General features: G+C 38.1%; 1 protein-coding gene across 1 annotated transcript in view; it reads right to left on the reverse strand.

The window, feature by feature from the left end:
- sv2a (synaptic vesicle glycoprotein 2A) overlaps nt 1–22,190 on the reverse strand; it is a 35,433-nt gene that overhangs the window by 7,883 nt on the left and 5,360 nt on the right. The window contains exons 2-6 of the mRNA XM_079894866.1: nt 11,575–12,315; nt 6,779–6,959; nt 4,572–4,723; nt 1,257–1,390; nt 1,062–1,151 (exon numbers count right to left, since the gene is read on the reverse strand). Of these exons, the coding sequence (XP_079750992.1) occupies nt 1,062–1,151; nt 1,257–1,390; nt 4,572–4,723; nt 6,779–6,959; nt 11,575–12,172 (1,155 nt within the window). The 5' untranslated portion in view covers nt 12,173–12,315. The remainder of the gene's footprint in view (nt 1–1,061; nt 1,152–1,256; nt 1,391–4,571; nt 4,724–6,778; nt 6,960–11,574; nt 12,316–22,190) is intronic.

Below are 22,190 nucleotides of genomic sequence, written 5' to 3' on the forward strand. Positions count from 1 at the left end.
AAATAATTGGTCAGGAAATTAGCTAAATGTAAGCAAATGCATTTCATAAAAACTGTCTCAGAAAATAAAGACTGAATGAAATTCTTGGCAGAATATGGGTTGTGTGTTGAGTGATGAATCACAATGAAAAACGAGTTGCATGGTGATGCTCCAGAGCAGTGTCTTCGAAAATATGCTGAAAAACATAATAATAAATGCATCTCTTCCACAGTGAAGCATGGAGGAAGAGTGTCATTATGTGAGGAACCTTTTAGCTGCTGGTATTGGTGAGATGAGAATGTCTTGCTTCCCACAAATGAGGAATGATCAGATGTTATTGTTCAGCAAGACAGTGCTCCTGCCCAAATTGCAAAGACAACCAAGAAGTGGCTTGAGAACAAGTTCATCAGGCTGGTGTTTTGGCCTGGTCAGAGTCCAGATTTGAGCCCTATAGTGAATATTTGGCCTCACATTAAACTCAAACGAACTGGGAGACATTTTTTCAACTACTCATGAACGGTTTGAAGCAACACTGACTCTTCTTCCTGTAAAAAGCTGTCTGCAAGTCGGGAAGGATATTCTGTGCTAAATTACTTTATCAATAGTATTTGTGCAATTCTTGCTAATTTTCTGACCAGTGATTTGTAAACAAAATGGTTAAACCATTAAAAGACCACTAAATATTTTGCCATTTTTTGCTTGGCCCGTTCCTTGGCCCCATCCTTTGCCCAGGATATTTCTATAAAACTACTTGTCAGTAAGAGTCTAATTAACTAATATGATTAAGATTTACAATGCTAATTATTGTGAACTATGAAACTATAATAGTTATAGAATATCCCAAAATATCAAATGAAACATGTGTGCATAATTTACATGTAAATAATAACTTTATTGACCCTGATTAAATGAGCATGAAAGCCAATTTGACTCCCAGCTCGGCCATTTAATGGAAACCTATTAGCGTGACTGCATAATTCATTTCCAATTCATATTAAGAAAAGAAAATTCCCACAAATCACTTCTGTCCTAATGTTATTGTTCTTTCTGAAAGAATGAGGGGTGACTCTAGCTGTACTCACTGAGAAAACCCTCTCCGGGTATCCCTTAGCCCTCATGTTGGTGTCATGGACCTGCTTCAGAATCATCCAAGCTTCGTCATGTTTCCCGTTCTGGTAAAACACACACAATGCATCAAAGTCATCTTTGATTAGCAGCTTATTCTGCACGTTTTACCAACAGAATTAACCAAAGCCAAGATGTGGGACGTCACTAACCTCCAAGAAGAAGCGTGGGCTCTCTGGCATGGTGGTCAGCGCAGCGATAGCAGCGACGGCGGGAAACGCACACACCAGCACAAACACTCGCCAGCTATGAAACTGGTAGGCTGATCCCATCTGAAAGCTCCAGCCTGGTTTAAAGAAAAGGCCATATATTAGTGAACTCATTTCTGTCATGAAAACTTGGAGTGTTTGGCATGGTAGTGGATATGACAATGTTGATATGTTTGGTGATATAATAGATGTGCTTTGTTGCTGCTGCTGCAGAGCAAGTACGGGACTTGCTACTGCCAATACATAGACAACACGCTGCTGTGAACAAGTAAGACATGCTGCTGCTGTACAAAATAGCTAATTATTAATATTTACATATACTATAATTAATATTCATGACCCAAGCCAAACCTGGCACAGTTTGTGCATCAAGCCATATTAGTTGTTACAATGTTTAGGCTTAATTATGAAACTTTTATGACAAAAAAGCACAATTGAGATGCACTGTAAAAATACTTTTTCGAAGTTTTTAATAAAACAAAGACTTGAGTTAGTTTTACAATATAACACTATTTCACATGGGATGTAACAGTTCATAAAAATAATGTTCGGAAGGTTCGGTACGTAACTTGGTTTTGAAGTCACGATTTTTTTTTATTAAACAGTGGTTTACTGAACAAACTATGTCTGTCTTTAAAGGTGCCCTAGAATGTAAAATTGAATTTATCTTGGCATAGTTAAATAACAAGAGTTCAGTACATGGACATGACATACAGTGAGTCTCAAACACCATAGTTTTCTCTTTCTTATTTAAATCTCGTTTTTGAAAAACACCCCTGAAAAACAGGCGAATCTCCACATAACACCGACTGTGACGCAACAGTTGGGATCATTAATATGTACGCCTCTAAAAATTTGCATATGCCAGCCCATGCTCAGTGCCAGGCGGAACTGCACAGCCGAATCATCAGAAGTTCTGCAGGTGAAGAAACAAGCGAGGATCATAGGGAAAATGGCAGATCTATCTATAATCGGATACCGCTACAGTTTAATTCAAAGTTGTTAGTTGCTCTGCCCATTTCACCACGGACTGTTTCTCTAACCTGGAACAATATCAAGCAGCCAGGCATCTCTCGGCGTCTCAAACAGACGAAGGGGGCAATTTCAACTAACGTTATATTCCCGCAAGCGGTAAGTAGTGATTTTATTAACGATAATTTACACTGTGTTATCTAGATCCAGCGCGATATTGTTTTTTCCTCGAGAGACATCGTGGCTTGCAAACGAGCGAACGAAGCATGGCAGTTGCTCAGTGTTTGGATACGTACAAATGAACACAAAAGTATTTTTTTAGTTCCTTCATCCGAGCCTCTGGAGAACCAGTGGGTTATGTGAATTTCTGATGTGTAATTGTTCGACAGATAATCTTTCTCTCAAAGTCGTTCAACACTGTTTATGCATCAGTAAATCGCGTTGCAGTGATAAGATCTTCATTCACGCGATCAACAGGCTGTCATCTGCTCAATGCTGGAATAGATCTAAATACTTAAAAAACTTCTCATGATTCGTTAATCCCGATAGCTGTAATAGTAAAAACGTATAAAAGCTGTAATAGTAAAAGTTTTCCAGATAGTTCTACATGTAACGCCAGATATTTCATATGCAAGCATGTCAGCCAATCACAGCAGTGGGCAACAACACTGAAGTCTCTCAGCAGACACGCCCCTTCAAACAGAGTGTTCAAATCAATGGATGAAATTAGGCTAGGAAATATGCCTTTTATTTCTAAATTATAACAAATTTTGATCTAAAAAACATACTAACATTATAAGGGCACCCCAGGAAACATTATAAAATAATAAAATAATCCATTCTACGGCACCTTTAAATAAACAAAAAGTGTCAATAGGGTTTATACACAACAAACTTCCACATCCTGTAAAACAAGTCGCATCACTTCCGGTTCAGGTGTTTTGTATGTGCTTTGTTAAATACTTTGTTTTACTCAAGATGCCTTCAAAGGAGCGAGCAAAGATGAGTACATCACACATATGCAGATTGATTGAAGTTTTTATTTTCCCTCTCACTAACATTTAGATATTTGAATCGAATAAAACTCCAACAATAAAAAGGGCTAGCTAGGTTAACAGATTACCTTAAAAGTCCATAGATATCGCCGTCAGTTCATACTGCCATTAATACTTACTCAGACAAGCGGATGCAATGAGACCTGTTTTCCTGTTTGTTAATGTGACGTTCAGCATAAAGTTGAAATTGGGGGAAGAGATTGTGCTTACACTTTTGGATGCTAAATATGTTAGCAAAATGTCTTAGAACAAGGTTAGAATTATTGCGCTTCATTCTAATCTGCTCCATCTATTTGACGCACAAGCACGTGCCGGCACTCATTAATTGAAGTCTGCACATTTAAACGTAGATTTGTTTGCTGCCAGCATAATACAGGTAAGAATACAACCATAAGATGTAAGCTGAGGAAAACTCATCTCAAACACATTAAACAACACAAATATCTGACCGTAGGGAAATCCATTTAGGTTTATGGTTATAAGTGCTTATAAAACACATAAATATAATATAAATATAAAACACATATCATGTTTAGGATGACTTGGATCGTGCACTTCTCTGGAAGCAGCTTACTTTTATTTTACTTATTTTTCAGATGTGTATATATAAGTATATCGATATAAACGATATTCTCTGATTTTAAAATGACGTTTCTCACACAGAGAAGTTCCGCACATGCAGTGGTTAAAACACTGTATTCCTTCGCTCCCTGTTCAGTACCAAACATTTTCTATATGAATATGTTTACCATTACACCCCTACGATTTTTTTTTTCTTCAAAATTTCACGTTTCATTCAATGTGTTACATGCCGTTTGTTTGAAATTGTGAAATTTACTAGCAATTTATGAGTGAAAATTGTTTCTCCACCAACTTTTTTTTTTAGCGTGGCATTTCTGGTAAGTATTAATGGCACCTAGGCATTTAAAATCATGACCTACTTCTAAAGAGAAGTTGATAAGATTTATAACCTCTTTAACCTCTGGATTGTTCATACATCCCTAAAACCTTTACTGATCACCACAATACGACACGATAATTACTGGATTTACTTTCTGGGACATCTACATCTTAAGTTACCGGTTCAGTCCCCTCTGGAGTAAGCTGAGGTTAAGTGTCTTGCTCAAGGGCACAGTCTCTAATGGATCTACAACCTTTCAGCTACCAGCTGAGATCAATTAACCATTAAGCTACAGTACACCACCTAAACGATTTTAAGTGAGCTAGTTACCGTAGTGGGGAATGATGGCCCAGGCCATGGCAGCAGCGTAGATGCCTCCAATCATCCAGAACATGCAGAGCCAGCTCAAGTGCTCACCACGCTTCTCTTGAGCCAGAAACTCAGAGTAATATGAGAACACAATGGGAATAGAGCCACCAATCCTACAGCATGAAACAGAGGAACTCCAATATTAGAATATTGTACATCATTTTTAAAATGAAAATATCTCATTTAATACTAAACATCAAAAACTCAAACATCATTGTAATATTTGAATTGAGCTAGTAAAGATTTCAGTAAGTAGAATTAAAATGGAATAAACTTTTTCAAAAAATGTAACAGCTGTTTTTTTACAGTATAAATATGCTTATACACACAGTATATGCAGAATTTCCAGAATTATTAGAAGATATTTCTATAAATAATTTGTTTAAAACGCCACCTATAAAATTTGTAAATATAAGAAATTCTAGAAACATATAAATTAATTTAAACAACTATATATATAAAGTATGTACGTTTAAGTCCATTTATATGTTTATAATATATAAATATATATTATAGTTGTTACTGGTAACAAAAACTAACTATTAAAAATATTTTTTTGTTTACTGAAATAAGCTGAAAAAAATGTATAAACTAGCGAAAATTTGAAATAGTATTAACTGAAATAAAACAAGTTTAAGTACAAATACTAATATTACTAAAACTTAAAAATAAATTAAAGCTAAACAGAAATGAAAATATTAAATAAAAAAAAACTAAAAAAAAAGATATATACAGTATATATACACTCACCTAAAGGATTATTAGGAACACCATACTAATACTGTGTTTGACCCCCTTTCACCTTCAGAACTGCCTTTATTCTACGTGGCATTGATTCAACAAGGTGCTGAAAGCATTCTTTAGAAATGTTGGCCCATATTGATAGGATAGCATCTTGCAGTTGATGGAGATTTGTGGGATGCACATCCAGGGCACGAAGCTCCCGTTCCACCACATTCCAAAGATGCTCTATTGGGTTGAGATCTGGTGACTGTGGGGGCCATTTTAGTACAGTGAACTCATTGTCATGTTCAAGAAACCAATTTGAAATGATTCGAGCTTTGTGACATGGTGCATTATCCTGCTGGAAGTAGCCATCAGAGGATGGGTACATGGTGGTCATAAAGGGATGGACATGGTCAGAAACAATGCTCAGGTAGGCCGTGGCATTTAAACGATGCCCAATTGGCACTAAGGGGCCTAAAGTGTGCCAAGAAAACATCCCCCACACCATTACACCACCACCACCAGCCTGCACAGTGGTAACAAGGCATGATGGATCCATGTTCTCATTCTGTTTACGCCAAATTCTGACTCTACCATCTGAATGTCTCAACAGAAATCGAGACTCATCAGACCAGGCAACATTTTTCCAGTCTTCAACTGTCCAATTTTGGTGAGCTCGTGCAAATTGTAGCCTCTTTTTCCTATTTGTAGTGGAGATGAGTGGTACCCGGTGGGGTCTTCTGCTGTTGTAGCCCATCCGCCTCAAGGTTGTGTGTGTTGTGGCTTCACAAATGCTTTGCTGCATACCTCGGTTGTAACGAGTGGTTATTTCAGTCAAAGTTGCTCTTCTATCAGCTTGAATCAGTCGGCCCATTCTCCTCTGACCTCTAGCATCAACAAGGCATTTTCGCCCACAGGACTGCCACATACTGGATGTTTTTCCCTTTTCACACCATTCTTTGTAAACCCTAGAAATGGTTGTGCGTGAAAATCCCAGTAACTGAGCAGATTGTGAAATACTCAGACCGGCCCGTCTGGCACCAACAACCATGCCACGCTCAAAATTGCTTAAATCACCTTTCTTTCCCATTCTGACATTCAGTTTGGAGTTCAGGAGATTGTCTTGACCAGGACCACACCCCTAAATGCATTGAAGCAACTGCCATGTGATTGGTTGATTAGATAATTGCATTAATGAGAAATTGAACAGGTGTTCCTAATAATCCTTTAGGTGAGTGTATATAGCCTATGTGGAAGAACATGTATTTTAGAATGCACTTTATCTATTTGATAATTATTTTAAACTATTTTTACGTCATATTTATTTTTATAAAGTTATCTGAAAGAGACCCAAATTTAAATTTGGTCTTACCCTCATTTCTAAACACAATTTTTTTTAATAAATATAAAAGAGACAGTGGTGGTGTGAAATGTGCATTTACCCCACACCGGAGAGCAGACGACAGAACAGGAAGGAGCTGTATCCTTGGACAAAGGAGGAGAAGAAAGCAAAGACACTGTTGATGGAGAGAGAGATCAGCAGGGTCTGTCTGCGCCCGATTCTGTCAGCCAGACCTCCCCACACAAAGGCACCCACCATCATACCCAGATACACAATTAGACCTGTGAGAGAAAGATAGACAGAGAGAGAGAGAGAGACAAGGGGGATCAATAACCATACCAGCATCCTGTCCAAATCATACCGCATCAGATCAAGATGACTAATGGTCATACTCCACACAGACAGTAAATCAAAGTGACCAACAGAGCAGTATGTTAGGTAAAATGACCATTCTGGAACTGCCGCTTGTTGCTGGAGCTACATGAGCTAAAATTCGATTAAAATGTCAAAGTTTGCTTCTTTTATAGAATGTAATGCTTTCAATGTTTTGTGTCTGAGAGCTCAAATTCATTTTGTCTTTTGTTCGTGTGAGAGGTTTTCTTTGGCTTAGAGAATTCACACTGACTGCTGAATGCCGACTCTTTCACAGCTCCACCAGCAGCTGGTCATGTGACTGGTAGTGTGAACGCAGACTGCTTGCACCGCTGGCATGGATGTGCTGCCACGACACTGATAAAGCACTGCATGAATACAATATAAATGACCCATGGAATATGATATTCCTCAGATGCTGCTCTTTCACATCTGAAGAGACTTAATTGAGATTTCAGTTATGTTTTTCACACTATATTTAACCCTGGATTAACATCTTTTTACACCTTGGGTCTTGTTGGCTAAGCTACTTAAGCACACAATCATCCGAAACACAATGGCTCTGTTACAAAACCTAGTGAGCTGTCTTACTGTTAGCAGCCTATATAGGCAGCATCCTACATGAAATGGTCTACATAGATGACTACTCTGGATCATACAAATTCCACTCCTTATGTGATTCGCATAGGAATCTCAAATCACTCCATTAAGCATAAAATATATATTTAGTATTTAAAAAAAAAAAAAAAAAATAGAAATACTTTAAAAAGAAAGTTGATAATTATAAGAAATGTTTCTTGATGAACAAATCAGCATATTAAAATGATTTCTGAAGGATCATGAGACATTGAAGATGCAGAAAATTTTGCTTTGACATCACAGGAATAAATTACATTATAAAATATATTAACATAAGAAACATTTACTCTAAGTTGTAATAATATTTCACAACATTACTGTTTTTACTATAGTCTTGTTGAGCATAAGAGACTCCTTTAAAACATAAAAGAATATGTTTGTGTATATATATATATATATATACACACAAAACAGTATATGGATTTTTCTTTTCATATATCTTAGGATAACGTCTCTTAAAAGAGAAAAACTATCTTAAAAGTTTAAAAAGTATCTTACACAATTGTCAAGTAAATATATTTGGTTCTTATGGTGTTCATGTTATTGTCTTTGTGTTGTTCTGCAATTACCCAATCTGTGATGTCATCAAATTCAACCCAGGCTGCATACACAACTTTCAGTTGTTAGTAAGAGTATGGCCTTGTCATATTTAAATCCCTTTTGTCCCATTTTAGTACATACCCCTGTCTGCCATTGCATTGCCCAATGGACTCAGCGCTTCACTGGCACAGTCAGAAGGTGTTGAGAGCTGTGGTTTGTGCAGTGTAAGCCGATGGGCCCAGGAGAGGAGGGGTTGAGATAACAGACCCCTGCGCTGCATTGCAGTGATGCCTATCAAGGCCCATCATCACGGCTGTATGCCATAGAGGCCTAATCTGAGGCCAAGGTGAGAGAGAAGCAGTGCTGACAGCTGCCACACAAACTCAAACACACTTTAACATTTGCAGCACCATCTATTAATCTGCAGTGCACAAAAGAGTTCTGTTGTGTTAAATTCCATTTTAATTTTTTTTTTAAAAACCTGTAATATTATTAAAAAATAGTATTGTTTTGTTTAGTACGGGGGGAATCCTTGGCTGCACAAATAAAATTCTCTAGAAAACGACAGGCTAGATGAAAGCATGATAATTTTCTCAATAATGTTCCATGTAAATGTGAAGAGCTTTTGCTTTCTGTGGATTCTGCTGAATTCTGCTTTCATGCAGGCCCGTTTATGACCTTCAAATCCAGTGATGCAGAGCACATTTGCTAGTGAGACCTGAACAATGGAGATGAACACGTGTTGCGCGATTTTACACAACTTACTCAGCTGAGAGCATTAATAAACACAGCTGTGTTTGTGGTTAACCACATGCCTTGAATTTAAAGGGAAGGGAAGTTTTATGCTACTCCAGTATGACCCAGCCAATGAGGGCTCAGTGATGGTTGAGTGGGCGGGGCCGTCTGCATGATGTCAGAGGGGTCTCAGAGATGCAGGAGAGGGGAGTGCCTGCAATATTTGGTTTTATTAATACGGAGAAAAAGTTTGAAAAATAATTTTACTTTATAAATCTATTACTTCTCCTAGCAAAATTTCATATTCATAAATGTACATTTTCTAATCATAAGCCATTATTCAAAGTTTTTCTCAATGAATTTCACCAATACCTTCAAACGCTTTCTGTTTCAGAGAAGACCAAAGCAAGGAAAACATTGTCTTGTTGTGCTCTCTTTAAAATGCCCCTTTAAATTTTGTTGCATTTTCTTGTCCTAACATGCTCTAATTGATTGAATCTCCTTTATTTATTTGCTTATCTTTTCTTGTATTGTATTATTATTGTACGTTTTGTCTTTTTTTTTTTCTCTCCTCTGGTGGTTGTTCTGGTTCTTGTTTTACATGTTGATACTATTTGTTGTCTATTGTATAATTATATCTAATAAAATAAAAATAAAAGAGGGGAGTGCCTGGAGACAGCTGACCTCCGCCTCCTCAGAGAGAGAGAGAGAGAGAGAGATAGAGAGAAAGAGCAGAGGGGGAAGGGAGAGAGAGGAGGCTGTGATTCTCCTGCACAGTGACAGGAAAGCACACAAGCTCCAGGGTTGAGGAAGTGAGGAAAAAAGAGACAGAAAGCGGGGGAGGGGCTGGGAAACTATTTTTAGTGCATTATTTTCTTTCTGTGAGTGTCTCTCTGCGTCACAGATGAGGGGAGCGCAATGGACTGTGGCAGGTTTGTGTATTCTGTTCTTCAGTTTCACCCAGACTAATGTGCCGTTTGGCACCCGGTGTTCTGGTGAGAAACAGACTAAACGCTCTCTTTCAAAGGGTATAGTGGCATGGCGTCACCATTCACCCTCACCGCTGTCACGGTAACAGGGCAAAAGAACTCTGACATAAAAGCTGCTGTCATCGAGAGCTCTCTCTATATATATCTACATCCATCTGTCTATCTATCTACCTGCTTATCCATCTGTCTATCAATCAATCAATCAATCAATCAATCAATCAGTCTATCTAATCTATCTATCTATCTATCTATCTCCTTTTCCATCCATCCAAACAAATGACAAATCCATCAAACCATAAAATCTCCTTGACGGCTGATTTGTCATAACATTTAATGGGGTGATTTACTTTCAGTGCTGTGATAAATAATAATAGTGTTTTCTTCATGATATTTTCATATTACACAAACAAATTGGGCTGTCTCTTCTAGGTCTCTGCATTTTAAGCCATAAAAATGTAGAGAAACATGCAGGTCGACTGCTGGGTGCAGTGAGCAGGAAAAAAAACCTCCGCGGGCCATTTCATCCCACACATCCACGCTGTTGGATTTGATTGGAGCATGTCATGTGACAGAGGCTGAAGCATTTTTGCTGCAGAGCTGCAGCTGCGCATGCATGGAAACTTTAGGCACAAGGACCCAGCAGAGATGCAAATGGCACTTCAGCATGAGTCAGGGCTGTTTTGTAACAGGGGAGAGACCAAGGGCCCTGCTCCCTAATGGCACTCCACACATACACACGCTCAAGCTGAGACCCAGGCAGAATATCTCAATGAACAAGCAATGACATGAGCACACTAGCTCACATTGTAACACAATGATGTCACAATAATCATATAAAAGATCATTTAAAAAAGAGACAATATAAAGAAACATAATGAATATGGTCTAACAGCAGCAACACTTACGTGCATTGATGAGTATAGCAGCTAAAACTACCAAAAAGTGTTTGTGGACATGATCTAATGATAATACCTTGTTTGTTTGTTTTTTTTGGGGGGGGGGGTATGTAACATGGTATTCAATGACTCTTTTCATGCAAACACACTACTAGAACATTTGTGTCATACACCACAGGAATCAGTATAAGCCATGAAAGCACACTGTGCTGTTCAGCAGTCTATTGTCAGTTAATTATAGCTCAAACTGCGTCAATGCTGCGTTGGGTTCGACCAGGATGGGCGAGTGTCCTTGCTGGATGGACTGACAGATGGTGAATTGGGCACAAAATGGCAGTAGAAACTAGCCTTGAGATGAATATTGTTTATATGTCACAGAAAGCCATTTTTGTAAGCAAAATTAACCATTGGACATGGTCTTATACATCCCTACTGAAAAAACATCTTACATCTTGTCTTAGTAGGCTCCCAACCTGGCCAGCCTGTTGGCTGGTGGTTTTTAATCTAAAATTACTTACAAAAGAGAACTAAAGCAATTTATCAAAGAGCAAATGATAACTGTAATACAGTAAAATTTCCCTCATTAAAGCTGTTAAGTTTTTTGTCTGATTAAAATCCCTATTGGATAAATGAATGGAAAAAACATTTCCAGAAAAGGTGATGGGCACTGTTGCGCTCCATAGCAAAAACCACAAATAAAAGCTAATAAGCTGTTCTTGACTTACCCAGCATCCCTTTGTTGGGCTCAGACAAACACATGTCCTTCTCAGCACTGGGCAGGACGAAACCCACCACGAAGATCTCCACGCCATCAGCCATCAGAGCCAGACCCAGTACAAAGTAGAGGGTCCACTGGAAGCGGCCGTGGCCACACTCCTGAAGGATGGTCTCATACTGCTGTGCCAGCTCCTCCTGGTCCTTCCTCCTCTCGCCCTCATACTGCGCTACGTCCCGGAACTGAGATTGTCCCACTCCGTCCCCCTGTCTGTCAGCCTTTTCCACTGAGTCGTTTCTGGGGATGCCCTGGTACTCGCCCTCATAGATCTCATCATCCTCATCGTGGCCTTCTGTAGAGTCGCTGTGAGCCCCTTCGTCGTCATTGGCCCTGCTATTGCTGCGGTAGTAGCTTCCGTCCTGGGCCTGTACGGGGTAGTCGTCGTCATCGTCTTCCTCTTCGAAGCGAGTATAAGAGCGTTTGGTGTACTCATCAGCCACCTTGTCCACGTGGCGGCCCACCTTTTTACCTGCATGCCTTTTGACTTCTTTGGCAATGTCCTTAGCGCCTTTAATAAAGGCCGAACGATCTCTGTAACCCTCATCCATGGTTGAAAGTTGTGTGTTGATGTAAAGAGTGCTGGAGCCGGGTGTCAGGAGCTGCTTGTTAGCATGTAGTAGAGTGAAGCTGGGCTAGAGAAGTTCAGGACCTTGGACAGCACCTACTAGAGCACAGAGCTCTAAACGACAGCCTGAAATTATAGAAGAACACATGCTGTTATTCAAGATGACACATGTACAGAAATACTGGAATTTACAAATATATGCATCATATGTAACATAAGGTGCATTGTTATCATTTATGGTGCATTGATGGTGCAATAGTCAATAATGTGAAATTATTGGACAAATCGTCATAATCATGTCCAGTTCAAGATAATAAATAAAAAAAAAATTTATTTCAAATTAATTTATAAAATTATAAATATGAAGTTTAACATTTTAAAGTATTTTTATAATAATGGTTGTAAAGGTTTGGTTGTGCTGCATTTATGCTTATTTACAAAAAAAAGAAATCATTGTCATTATCATCAATTGTATTACAGTTGGATAATTATTATGAAAAATGTCACAGTGTAAAACTCTGAAAATGCAAAACTTAATAAAAATGCAAAAACTCCAAAAGGGCTTCATTGTCTTTATACTGAATGTAATTTCTGCAATTAAAATGTTGTATTATTTGTGACATGGGCATGTTTTTATGAGATTTGCTCTTTTAGATCTTACTCTTTGCTGAATCATACAGGTAGTCTGTATATTCTGATGATATACAAAGAAGGCAAACAGCATACCAATATTGGCTGACTTATTTTTTCACATTGACTTCCAAAATACATTATTTGTATTCTTGAATTATGGATGACTAGTTTGTACACATTTTACAATGTCAAATAAATAATGCTAGAAGAAACACAGCTGCCAGTTGTTAAGACTGTGTCTTAAGAACTGGTTTGACCAACTAGCAGTTAGACAAGAGGTTATCAGTCTTACTTTTACAATTCAAATTAAACAAATCTACCTTTTTATATAACTGACTTTAAAAAGTTAGGACATGTCTTGAAGAAAAGTTTCTTTAAAGAATAGTCTAAGCAGTTTATGCAACCAGCCATACCAACTTAACCCAAACTAGTTTTAAAAATGGTCAGTCAGGTAAAAGACAGGCACCCTGGAAATCCAGAGTTCTCGCAAGAGCACAAATTGAATTTTCTCAGCGAGTTTACTCTGGCGTCGAGTAATGATGCTCATTAAATATGCCCTTGTATCCGAGCTGCACCAATCACATCGGGTTATCTGATATAGGCAGGCCAGAGGCGAGCTAAACAGATTACGACAGCGCTGTGACGTCGAAGTCATTAGTAAACATTGCAAGATGGCTATGGATGAACACCAGTTGTTTGAAATGGCTTTGGCCGCTACAATGAATGAGTTAGACTTGGCTTTTTATCTAAAAGAGGAACAGAAGACGGCGCTTGAATCCTTTTTTGCTGTTTTGCCGACCAGATACGGCAAGAGTCTAATCTACCAGTTACTCCGCTGGTAGCTAAGCGTATGGGGCTTATTGTTGTGATTGGTCGTAGTGTTATCCAATTGCGTGCAGTGAGATTTTCAAATGCATGCTTGGCGCCGCCCCTCGAGCTGGGTGATTTTCATTAGTCGATGCCAGACCCTTAATCTTTCAGATTTGGGTCTGGATTTCCAGGCTAAAAAACAGGTCCAACGGCTGCTCCTCTAGCTAATCAACCATCTAAACCAACTTGGATCCGCTAATGACCTGCTTGGACCAAATAGAAATCATGTAAAACAAGCTATACACTGAGCTTGGCTTCAGCAGGATTTTCCAGCAGAAACATTACCTGTATACTCTTGATTTTCATAAATTACTTTTGTGATAACAGCAAAAAAAAAAAAAAAAAAAAAGTATTATACATAGAATTAAAATTCTTGTAAGCTTACAAATGAATCCATGGATATCACTGACAGCATGTAAATAAGTGCAGCAGTTCTCGCAGTGACCTTGTTTCCTCCACTTTACATTCTGGGGGAAAACACTTTAAGAAACCAATTGAGCCTCCCTGAAAAACGGCTGATTAAAATGTTCCCGAGGGAAATTCATGAAACCATCAGTTTGTGTTGCCTCGTACAATCTGTTGAAATTGGTCTGGATCCAGTTATTGCATTAATAATCAAATATTCATAATTGAGCCACATTAATAATATCTCAGAGGGTATTTAGGAGCTCTACAACACTGATAAAGATCTGTACAGAAATCTTTCACTGCGCAAACCTGAAAAGGATCATATTTAAGGTTAGGAATCAAAAACCGGAACTGACAATGACGACACCTCTTTCACCCCGAGTTGTCCTCACTTCAGCATGAGTACTGCAGTATGAATTTTGAATGATTTTGGTACAAATTTTTTGGGATTCACAGAATCCTTCAGAGTGGGTATTGAATCACTCACTAAACCACAAGTTTTTACTTTTCATCATATATATATATATATATATATATACAGAGCCACAATCATTAAATTCATTACAATTCCTATTCCTAATGACATTGCTCTTCTTTTTTGTCAGTCTTTTTCACACTCATCTAATTTAGTAATTTGCCTGTTCTTTTCTATCTCTCTGGCTGTGTTTTCCTCTCTGAATAGAACTCATCAGCCGACGGTCATCTCTCAGCAACCACATCACCCTGTGTCTGTGAAGATAATGAGCCGGTCAGTCTGACATTCGGCCTTCTCTGTGACAGACAAAAAAAATAGCAATCTCGGATATCTGTCAGCAGCCCTGCTCTGAACACCTCGGCACAAGTCCTATTACGTTATCGTGGCACTGATAAGTGAATACACAGAAACTGAACAGCCATGTGGATCGTAGAGCTGTAAATGCCAATAAAACAAATTGACGTGCTTCCCTTGTTACTCAAAGTAAACACTGTGCAATAGAGGAGACGGTTGTAAAACAATAAATGTCTGTAAAGGTGGATCTGGGGCGCTATATGAGCTCATCAGCAGTTGCGATTGGTCCAAGGGAGAAATGGCCCAGTTGGCGGCAACAGACAGGGATCTGCGGTATACTGTCCTCTGTGGTCGTTCAACTATCACTAATATAATACTTGCATGTTCTCTGGATGTCTTCCAATACAGAGGCATGCATGCACTGCCATTGGGAAAATCATTTCTAATATTGATTGCTTTCAGGGCTGGTTAGAAAGTGTTTGGTATAGAAAAATCCATGCATAAGTGGGTTCTGATGAGTATTTGATGTATAAAGTGCTGACACATGATGAAAATGCATCAGCAACTTTGTGGCTAAGCTCAAGAAAGCGTGATTTCATTCAAAACAACACAAATATCAATGTTGCTTTCATTACTATACTGAAACAATCAAAGGCATTCTGACCCAGGGCCTAAAAAAATCAATCCGTTCACTCCGAGCAGAATCAGTATTTTAACTCATAGCTACAATAATCTTTGTAATCTGTGTAAGTTGATATAAATGCAATGCGATGCACTTACTGCCTCAGATGCGGCCATTCTAATGACTGACAAAACACACATTGCTGACATTCGCTGGAGAAAAACCTAACTTCATTTGAGCTTGATTTTGGCAAAATGTTAATAATATAATGACACGTTTTTTTTTTGTTTGTTTTTTTCAAATACAGACCTATGGTAATTATAGCTAAAAACCAACCCCAGTCCTAAAAATGACCCTAATCCTACCCCTTCAATAAAATTAAAATGTACTGTAGAAGAAGTGCAGCACTAGTGATGACATCAATGGTTCTACAGGGAGGTGCTAATTGGCTGTCTCATTGTAGGGGCGTGGTTTGTAGTACTGCAGGATGCAGTCGGAAAAATGTGGGCATTTTTCTCACAATGGATGTGTCAATGTCACATTTGCATAGGCCAAATTATTTGAATTAATTGGTTGACTGCCAAACAGAACGATAAAATAACATTATAAACCGGTTAGAGGTAATTTCAAATAAGCATTTGTTTTCAGAACAATTAAACTTGTATAAATAATACTAAAATAACACTGTCGTGTACTCACCTTCATATATAATTTAGTGGAACACAAAACATTTCATACAATGAAACTGTCTTCCACACAATGAAAGTGCACTGCTAATGTGGTTGCCAAAAAAAAGACCACTAAAGCAGTCAACACAACTCTTTTCAAGTTGTCTGAATCCATATGATAGCTTTATGTGAAACAAACTGATATTTAATAATTCGCTCCAAAGAGATTTGAGAGTAATAGGTTAATTCTTTAAATTTCAGTGTGATCCTCTCACAAATCTATTATAAACATTCTTTAAAACAGGCAGGTTAGTGAATGACGACTATCCCTTTAAGAGCTCTCAGTGACATTCAGTGTGAAAGCATTACACCTGTAAATAACCCATGTAACTAGTCCTGCACAGGCAGAGCACAGAGACTGCAGTACGGTGCAATGGTAACAACCGTATCCCCCACAGTTCCCAAATACAGCTCTATTCATGTCTGCAGACAGGACAGCAATAGTGGCGTGTAGGAGCAACAGCATGTGTGAGATGGCTCTGCTGGGAAAAACACTCAATCGACTCTTGGAGGAACACTTGCGTTTCAATTAGACTCGTACAGGAACATATGTCAGCGCTAAAGAACAGGGCCTAAAAGCTCTGTGAACCAAAGCCTATCCCAGAGCTGTCACATTCTCTGATACACTGCTCTAATAGCAAAATGAGATTATAGGCCATTTAGATGTGACTTAGTACTGCAGTAGATCAGTGCCATTCTTAAACACAATAAAAATTAGATTTCTTCTAGATCTGCTATGAATCAAGAGAGATGATGCACTGCAAAATACTTATTTGTTTATAAATAAGATTTAATATAAATAAAACTGTATATTGACACTGAAGACTGGAGTAATGGCTGCTGAAAATTCACAGGAAAAAATTGCATTTTAAAATACATTTAAATAGAACAAGGTTTTTTAAATTCGTAATAATATTTCACAATTTTACTGTTTTTATTGCATTTTTATTAAAATAAATGCAGCCTTGGTGAGCATAAGTGACTAATCTCAAAGACACTAACTGACCCCCTTTGAACGGTATATATAGATATATATATATTATATATATATAACCAAACAAACTCTAATGAGTCTCATCTGACATTTTTTCTCATAAAAATATTGTTGCACTTGGAAATATATCAGATAATGAAAGTAAAATGGGCTGTGAAACACGTTTCATGTTGTAGCTCTTAATTTGTAATTTCTCAGAAGTTGCAACATAACAGTAAAAGATCTGGCACCTTTATTCGTAACATCTCTTTAGGATCAAGCTGATTGTGAATTAACTCTGAAATAAGGGGTGGGCAATGTCTTTGCCTCTTGTTCACCAGTGATGAAAGACCCAATTATGTAATTCAGTTTTTGAAGCAGAGACTACGCCAGTGGGAGTGTAGATCATCATTTTCAACGAGAGACGACAGGAAAGCAGCGCATCAGCTAGAGTGTGAAGAGGCTCATGGGACTCCAGTGAATCTCAGTGTTAGCGAATACAAACTGCCAATGAAAACACAAACCTATGATGACAGCCCTGAGGGGCTCATTTCTGTTTTGGAATACATTTTCATGTCCCCATCATATATATCTTAAAGGCATAGTTCACCTAAAAACTTTCATTCTGTCATAATTTACTCACCCTCATATTGTTCCAAACCTGTATGAGTTTCTTTCTTATGTTCAACATAAAAGAAGATATTTTGAAGAATATGGGTAACCAAACAGTTGATAGACCCCATTGACTTCCATAGTATTTTATATATTTTTTCATATGTATGGAAGTCAATGGGGTCCATCAACTTTTTGGTTACCAACATTCTTCAAAATATCTTCTTTTATGTTCAACAGAAGAAAGAAACAACTTCAGGGTGAGTAAATGATGACAAAAAATGGTGAAGTATCCCTTTAAGCTGTTTGTATGCAGAAACACCACCAGGGATTATAAAGTCATCTTGTTTGGGTGTGTATTCTGGTGATCTGATATCATGTTACAATAATTCCATCAAGAGGCTAATGCCAATGAAAATCCCTGAAGCAGATGTCCAGGATCATAGCGCTGTTGGTTTGCCGGGTCACATCAAATGGCTTTGACAGAATGTTGACATTCATTGAGATGAACACGGTTTGTCAAACTAATGTGAAGGCTGAATTTTTCTCTTTCTTTACAAAGAAACATGCAAATAAATAGTCGCATTAAGGATAATCTGCACCCGTGACTACATTCCCAAAAAACACCAACCCACAGCATGTTCCTCTCAGCAAAATACACACACACACACACACAGGTGCCCATTTAGCATTTAGAGAAAATGTTAATGCTGCTTTCTAAAACACCTTATTTTGACCAAATTCTAAAGCATCTAAAGCAAATGTCTTATATCTTATGATATGTCTCTGTGAACATATGGTGGTACTCGCCATGCTGACTCTGAGCCTGAATGGTTTTGTGAACCCAGACAGACTGGCGCTTGATAAATAGCAGCGATGGTAAAGAGCACACGCTGTTTCTCATTCATCTTCAATATTAAGCATTTTATGTACTGATTCCATTTATATTCAGTATTTTCCTTCAAAAATGTTTCTTTGCAGTGGCAAGAAACCTAATTAGTTGTTTACAACATCTGTGAATGTCATTAACAAACGTTACTAGGCAACCAGTAGTGGGAACGCCCAGTAGCGACCTAACCGCCGGTCACTGACCACATGCAACACATTGGTCCAGCTGACCAATCAAGATGGTCCTCACTGCAGAACACGAAATCCAGGGGGAGGAGTTGGATCCAGATCCAACTCCTCCCACCTTACATATACCTAAACCTACCCATCTCCAACCCCTGATCCCTAAACCCACCCCTAAACCTACCAATCTCCACCCCTTAGATCTGGATCCAACTCCGCCCCCTGGATCTTGTGTACTGCAGTGAGGTGCTACTGGACCAATCAGAGCACATTGTGCTTTTCAGAAGGAGGGGCTTCATAGAGACAGGAACTAAACAGGGTGTTACTGACAGACTGGGAAGAGAGGAGCTGCAACAATGGAGAATATGTAAAAAATAATGTGTTTTGAACATTCAAGCATGAAACCTATTTTAGAAGATCTGAAAAACAAAATCAAGACTTTGTAAAAGGGCATAATATGGCCTCTTTAAAGGGTCACTTTGGCAGAAGATTCAAGCCAGTTAAATGTCAGCGGTCAAAGATTGGCGAAGAGAGGAGAAACCTGCTCAACAACAGTGACCAACAGAGCGGCAGCACATGTCGAGAGAGAGGACGAGTCTGTACTGAGAGCCATCATGACTAATGACAACCATGCAAATGCACCCAAGACAAAAAAAAAAAACTTGTGAATGATAAACTAAGACCACCTAATATGGATCATTTCCACCATTTCCTTGGTTCACATTCATATTTTGAAGAAAGGTGGGGTCCAAATAACGCTGGACCCAATTGACTTTCATTGCATGGGCAAAAAAACGAACAAACAAACAATAAGACTTTCACTAAAAAATAAAAGTCGTATGCTTGGATCCGTGTGTAATGAGGAAATAAAGAGGGGCAAATAATTATCATTATGCAAAAGCACTATGTACAAACACAGAGATTTGAGAAGAGAGGAAACACTCAAAACTAATTTGAATAATGAAATATTCAAACGAATGCATACATTATTCCTACAATAGCAATGCCATTAACCATTAACCAATACTTGTATGATATGTTGTTAGTCATTTTAAGTTAAAAGGCATTATAAATCCTTTACATGTCATCCCACATAATAACCCTATTAATACACCTAACAGGCTTATTAATTATTCATGTGAATGATTTGAAAAGCAATTTAAGCCTTAACTGTGCGCCCTTCAGGAACAATACATGCTGAGTCACTTTTCTTAACAGGGTATTGAAGCCATTTTCAACATTGTGAATGATTATTTGTACAAAATTTAAAACTAAGCTATCCATTATCCAGCAGGCAGATGGAATATGTGTATGGTGGTCACACAGACAGCCCAGGGGCTTCCCAGAGGACAAACCACGAGAATACCAATATCCCCCGCATAACAAGGACTATAACGAGATGAAGCAGTTAGCTTGATAGAAACAGAAGTTAATTTAACAGTAAATGGGTGAATCTCAACCAAACCTGTTCAAAGCATAATTCGGCCAATGGAGTGAGTTTGGGGAGTGACTATCTGTTTGTTCAACCAATGTAAAACAGGGGGAGTGTTCGGGAAACCAGTCTGAAAACAAGCATTATTTTTTCTATTTCATTAAGAGGTATCAAGGTTGTTTTCGTAAACGAAAACTGAAACTAAGACTAAAACTATTAACATTTTCGTAACCGGGAATAAAATAGAAATTTCAACATAAATGAAAACTAAAACTAAACTAAACTAACAACAGTTACTGAAAAACTAACTGAATTAAAATAATAATTAGCAAAAATAAATAATCGTTTTCGTAATTAATAAGCTTTCATCCTGTAATCAAGTTTTCCATTGCACTGCGCTACTTTATTTTTCAGTGACTGTTGCGGTCGAGTCTCACGTCTTTTGCAGTGTCTGGTGCATGACACAACGTTCTAAAAACGCAGCACTCGAGTTAAAATAAGTTCAACTTTTAAAAGACGTGTCTCGAGACCTTGCAAAACCGCTTTCTGTGTGAACCAGCCCTAAGAATCATGTCTAGACCACATGCAAATAGAGCTATACCTTAATTCAAAGTAAGATAACCATTTCATGTGAAACTAAACAAAATACCACACATATTAGAAAAGATACCACACTGAGCAGAAAACGGAAAAAACAAATAGCATGTCTAGCCCACAAATAGATGTACATTTGTACGAGTAAACTAAATGTCTGGTCTGAATAGAATATATGAATATGAGTTTATGATATTTAAAGATGCAATAGACAAAAAGCATTAATGGATCAATACAAGAATAATGTTTGAAAGCATTAATCATAGATAACCATAAAAGTATACGCATATTTTTTTAATTTCTCTTATATGCCACGTTTAACGAGATTTCATCTTTAATATGAACTATAGTTACTAAAACTAAAACTTAAACCTTAAAACTGCAGTGAATCAAAGAGAGTCTCAAAAACACGGTTGAAATCGCTGGTGTTTCTGACATCACAAACAACCTTGTAACCAATCAGGTCAACGTGTGTTCGTCAACGAGTGGATCTCTGAGCTGGGCTGTGTTCCAGTCCACTTTTAGACACGCACTTGCGAACTTCCCTAAGCACTTCCCCTCGGGGGAATCCCTGCCGCCATTTTGAAGTGCGTTCCACTTTGTGAAGTGGACGAGGGAAGTTTATATGGACAGACCCTCGTTCCCTCGATTTTGACCGAGGGAGCGAGTCTACTTCATATGTACACTTCAGGCACCTATATGTCCCACAATGCAGTACGATTGTGACGTCACCACAGGTCTAATCACCACCACAACAAACCAAACAACTCTATGATATATTAATTATATATTTTTTTATTTAAAACAACCCAAACACTATATATACATTTGGATGCTGCATTAAACAACTTCTTAAAGGGAAAAAAATGTAAATAATAAATAAACTCCATAGCTGATTCCAAGAGATCAAGGGCTTAGCCCACCGCAGTTTCCGCCAGTAGTCGGCACTCGTGCAACGTAAGCAATGACGTACATCCGAGTGAACGAGACGGGGGGAAGTTAGCGAGTGAAGGGCATGACAATTTTGGACTGGAACGCAGCTCTGGAGTGAGAGAGTGGAGGCGGGGCTAATCTGCATATTCATAGAACCGCTTATACTAAATGAGGCAAGGGTGTAGAGTTACATTCAAGCTATTTTTTTTTTCCAATGATTTTGTACAAAAAAATGTCATTTTGGTGATTAGAAAGTTGAGTTTTTAAGGAATAAAAATATTGACTACAAGGGGACTTTAAAATATGTCAGTGCCATTGTTTTGTCTCAAGATACACACCAGTAATGTTTTTTCTAA

Source organism: Squalius cephalus (genome assembly GCF_949319135.1).
Source record: "Squalius cephalus genome assembly, chromosome: 15".
NCBI lineage: Eukaryota > Metazoa > Chordata > Actinopteri > Cypriniformes > Leuciscidae > Squalius > Squalius cephalus.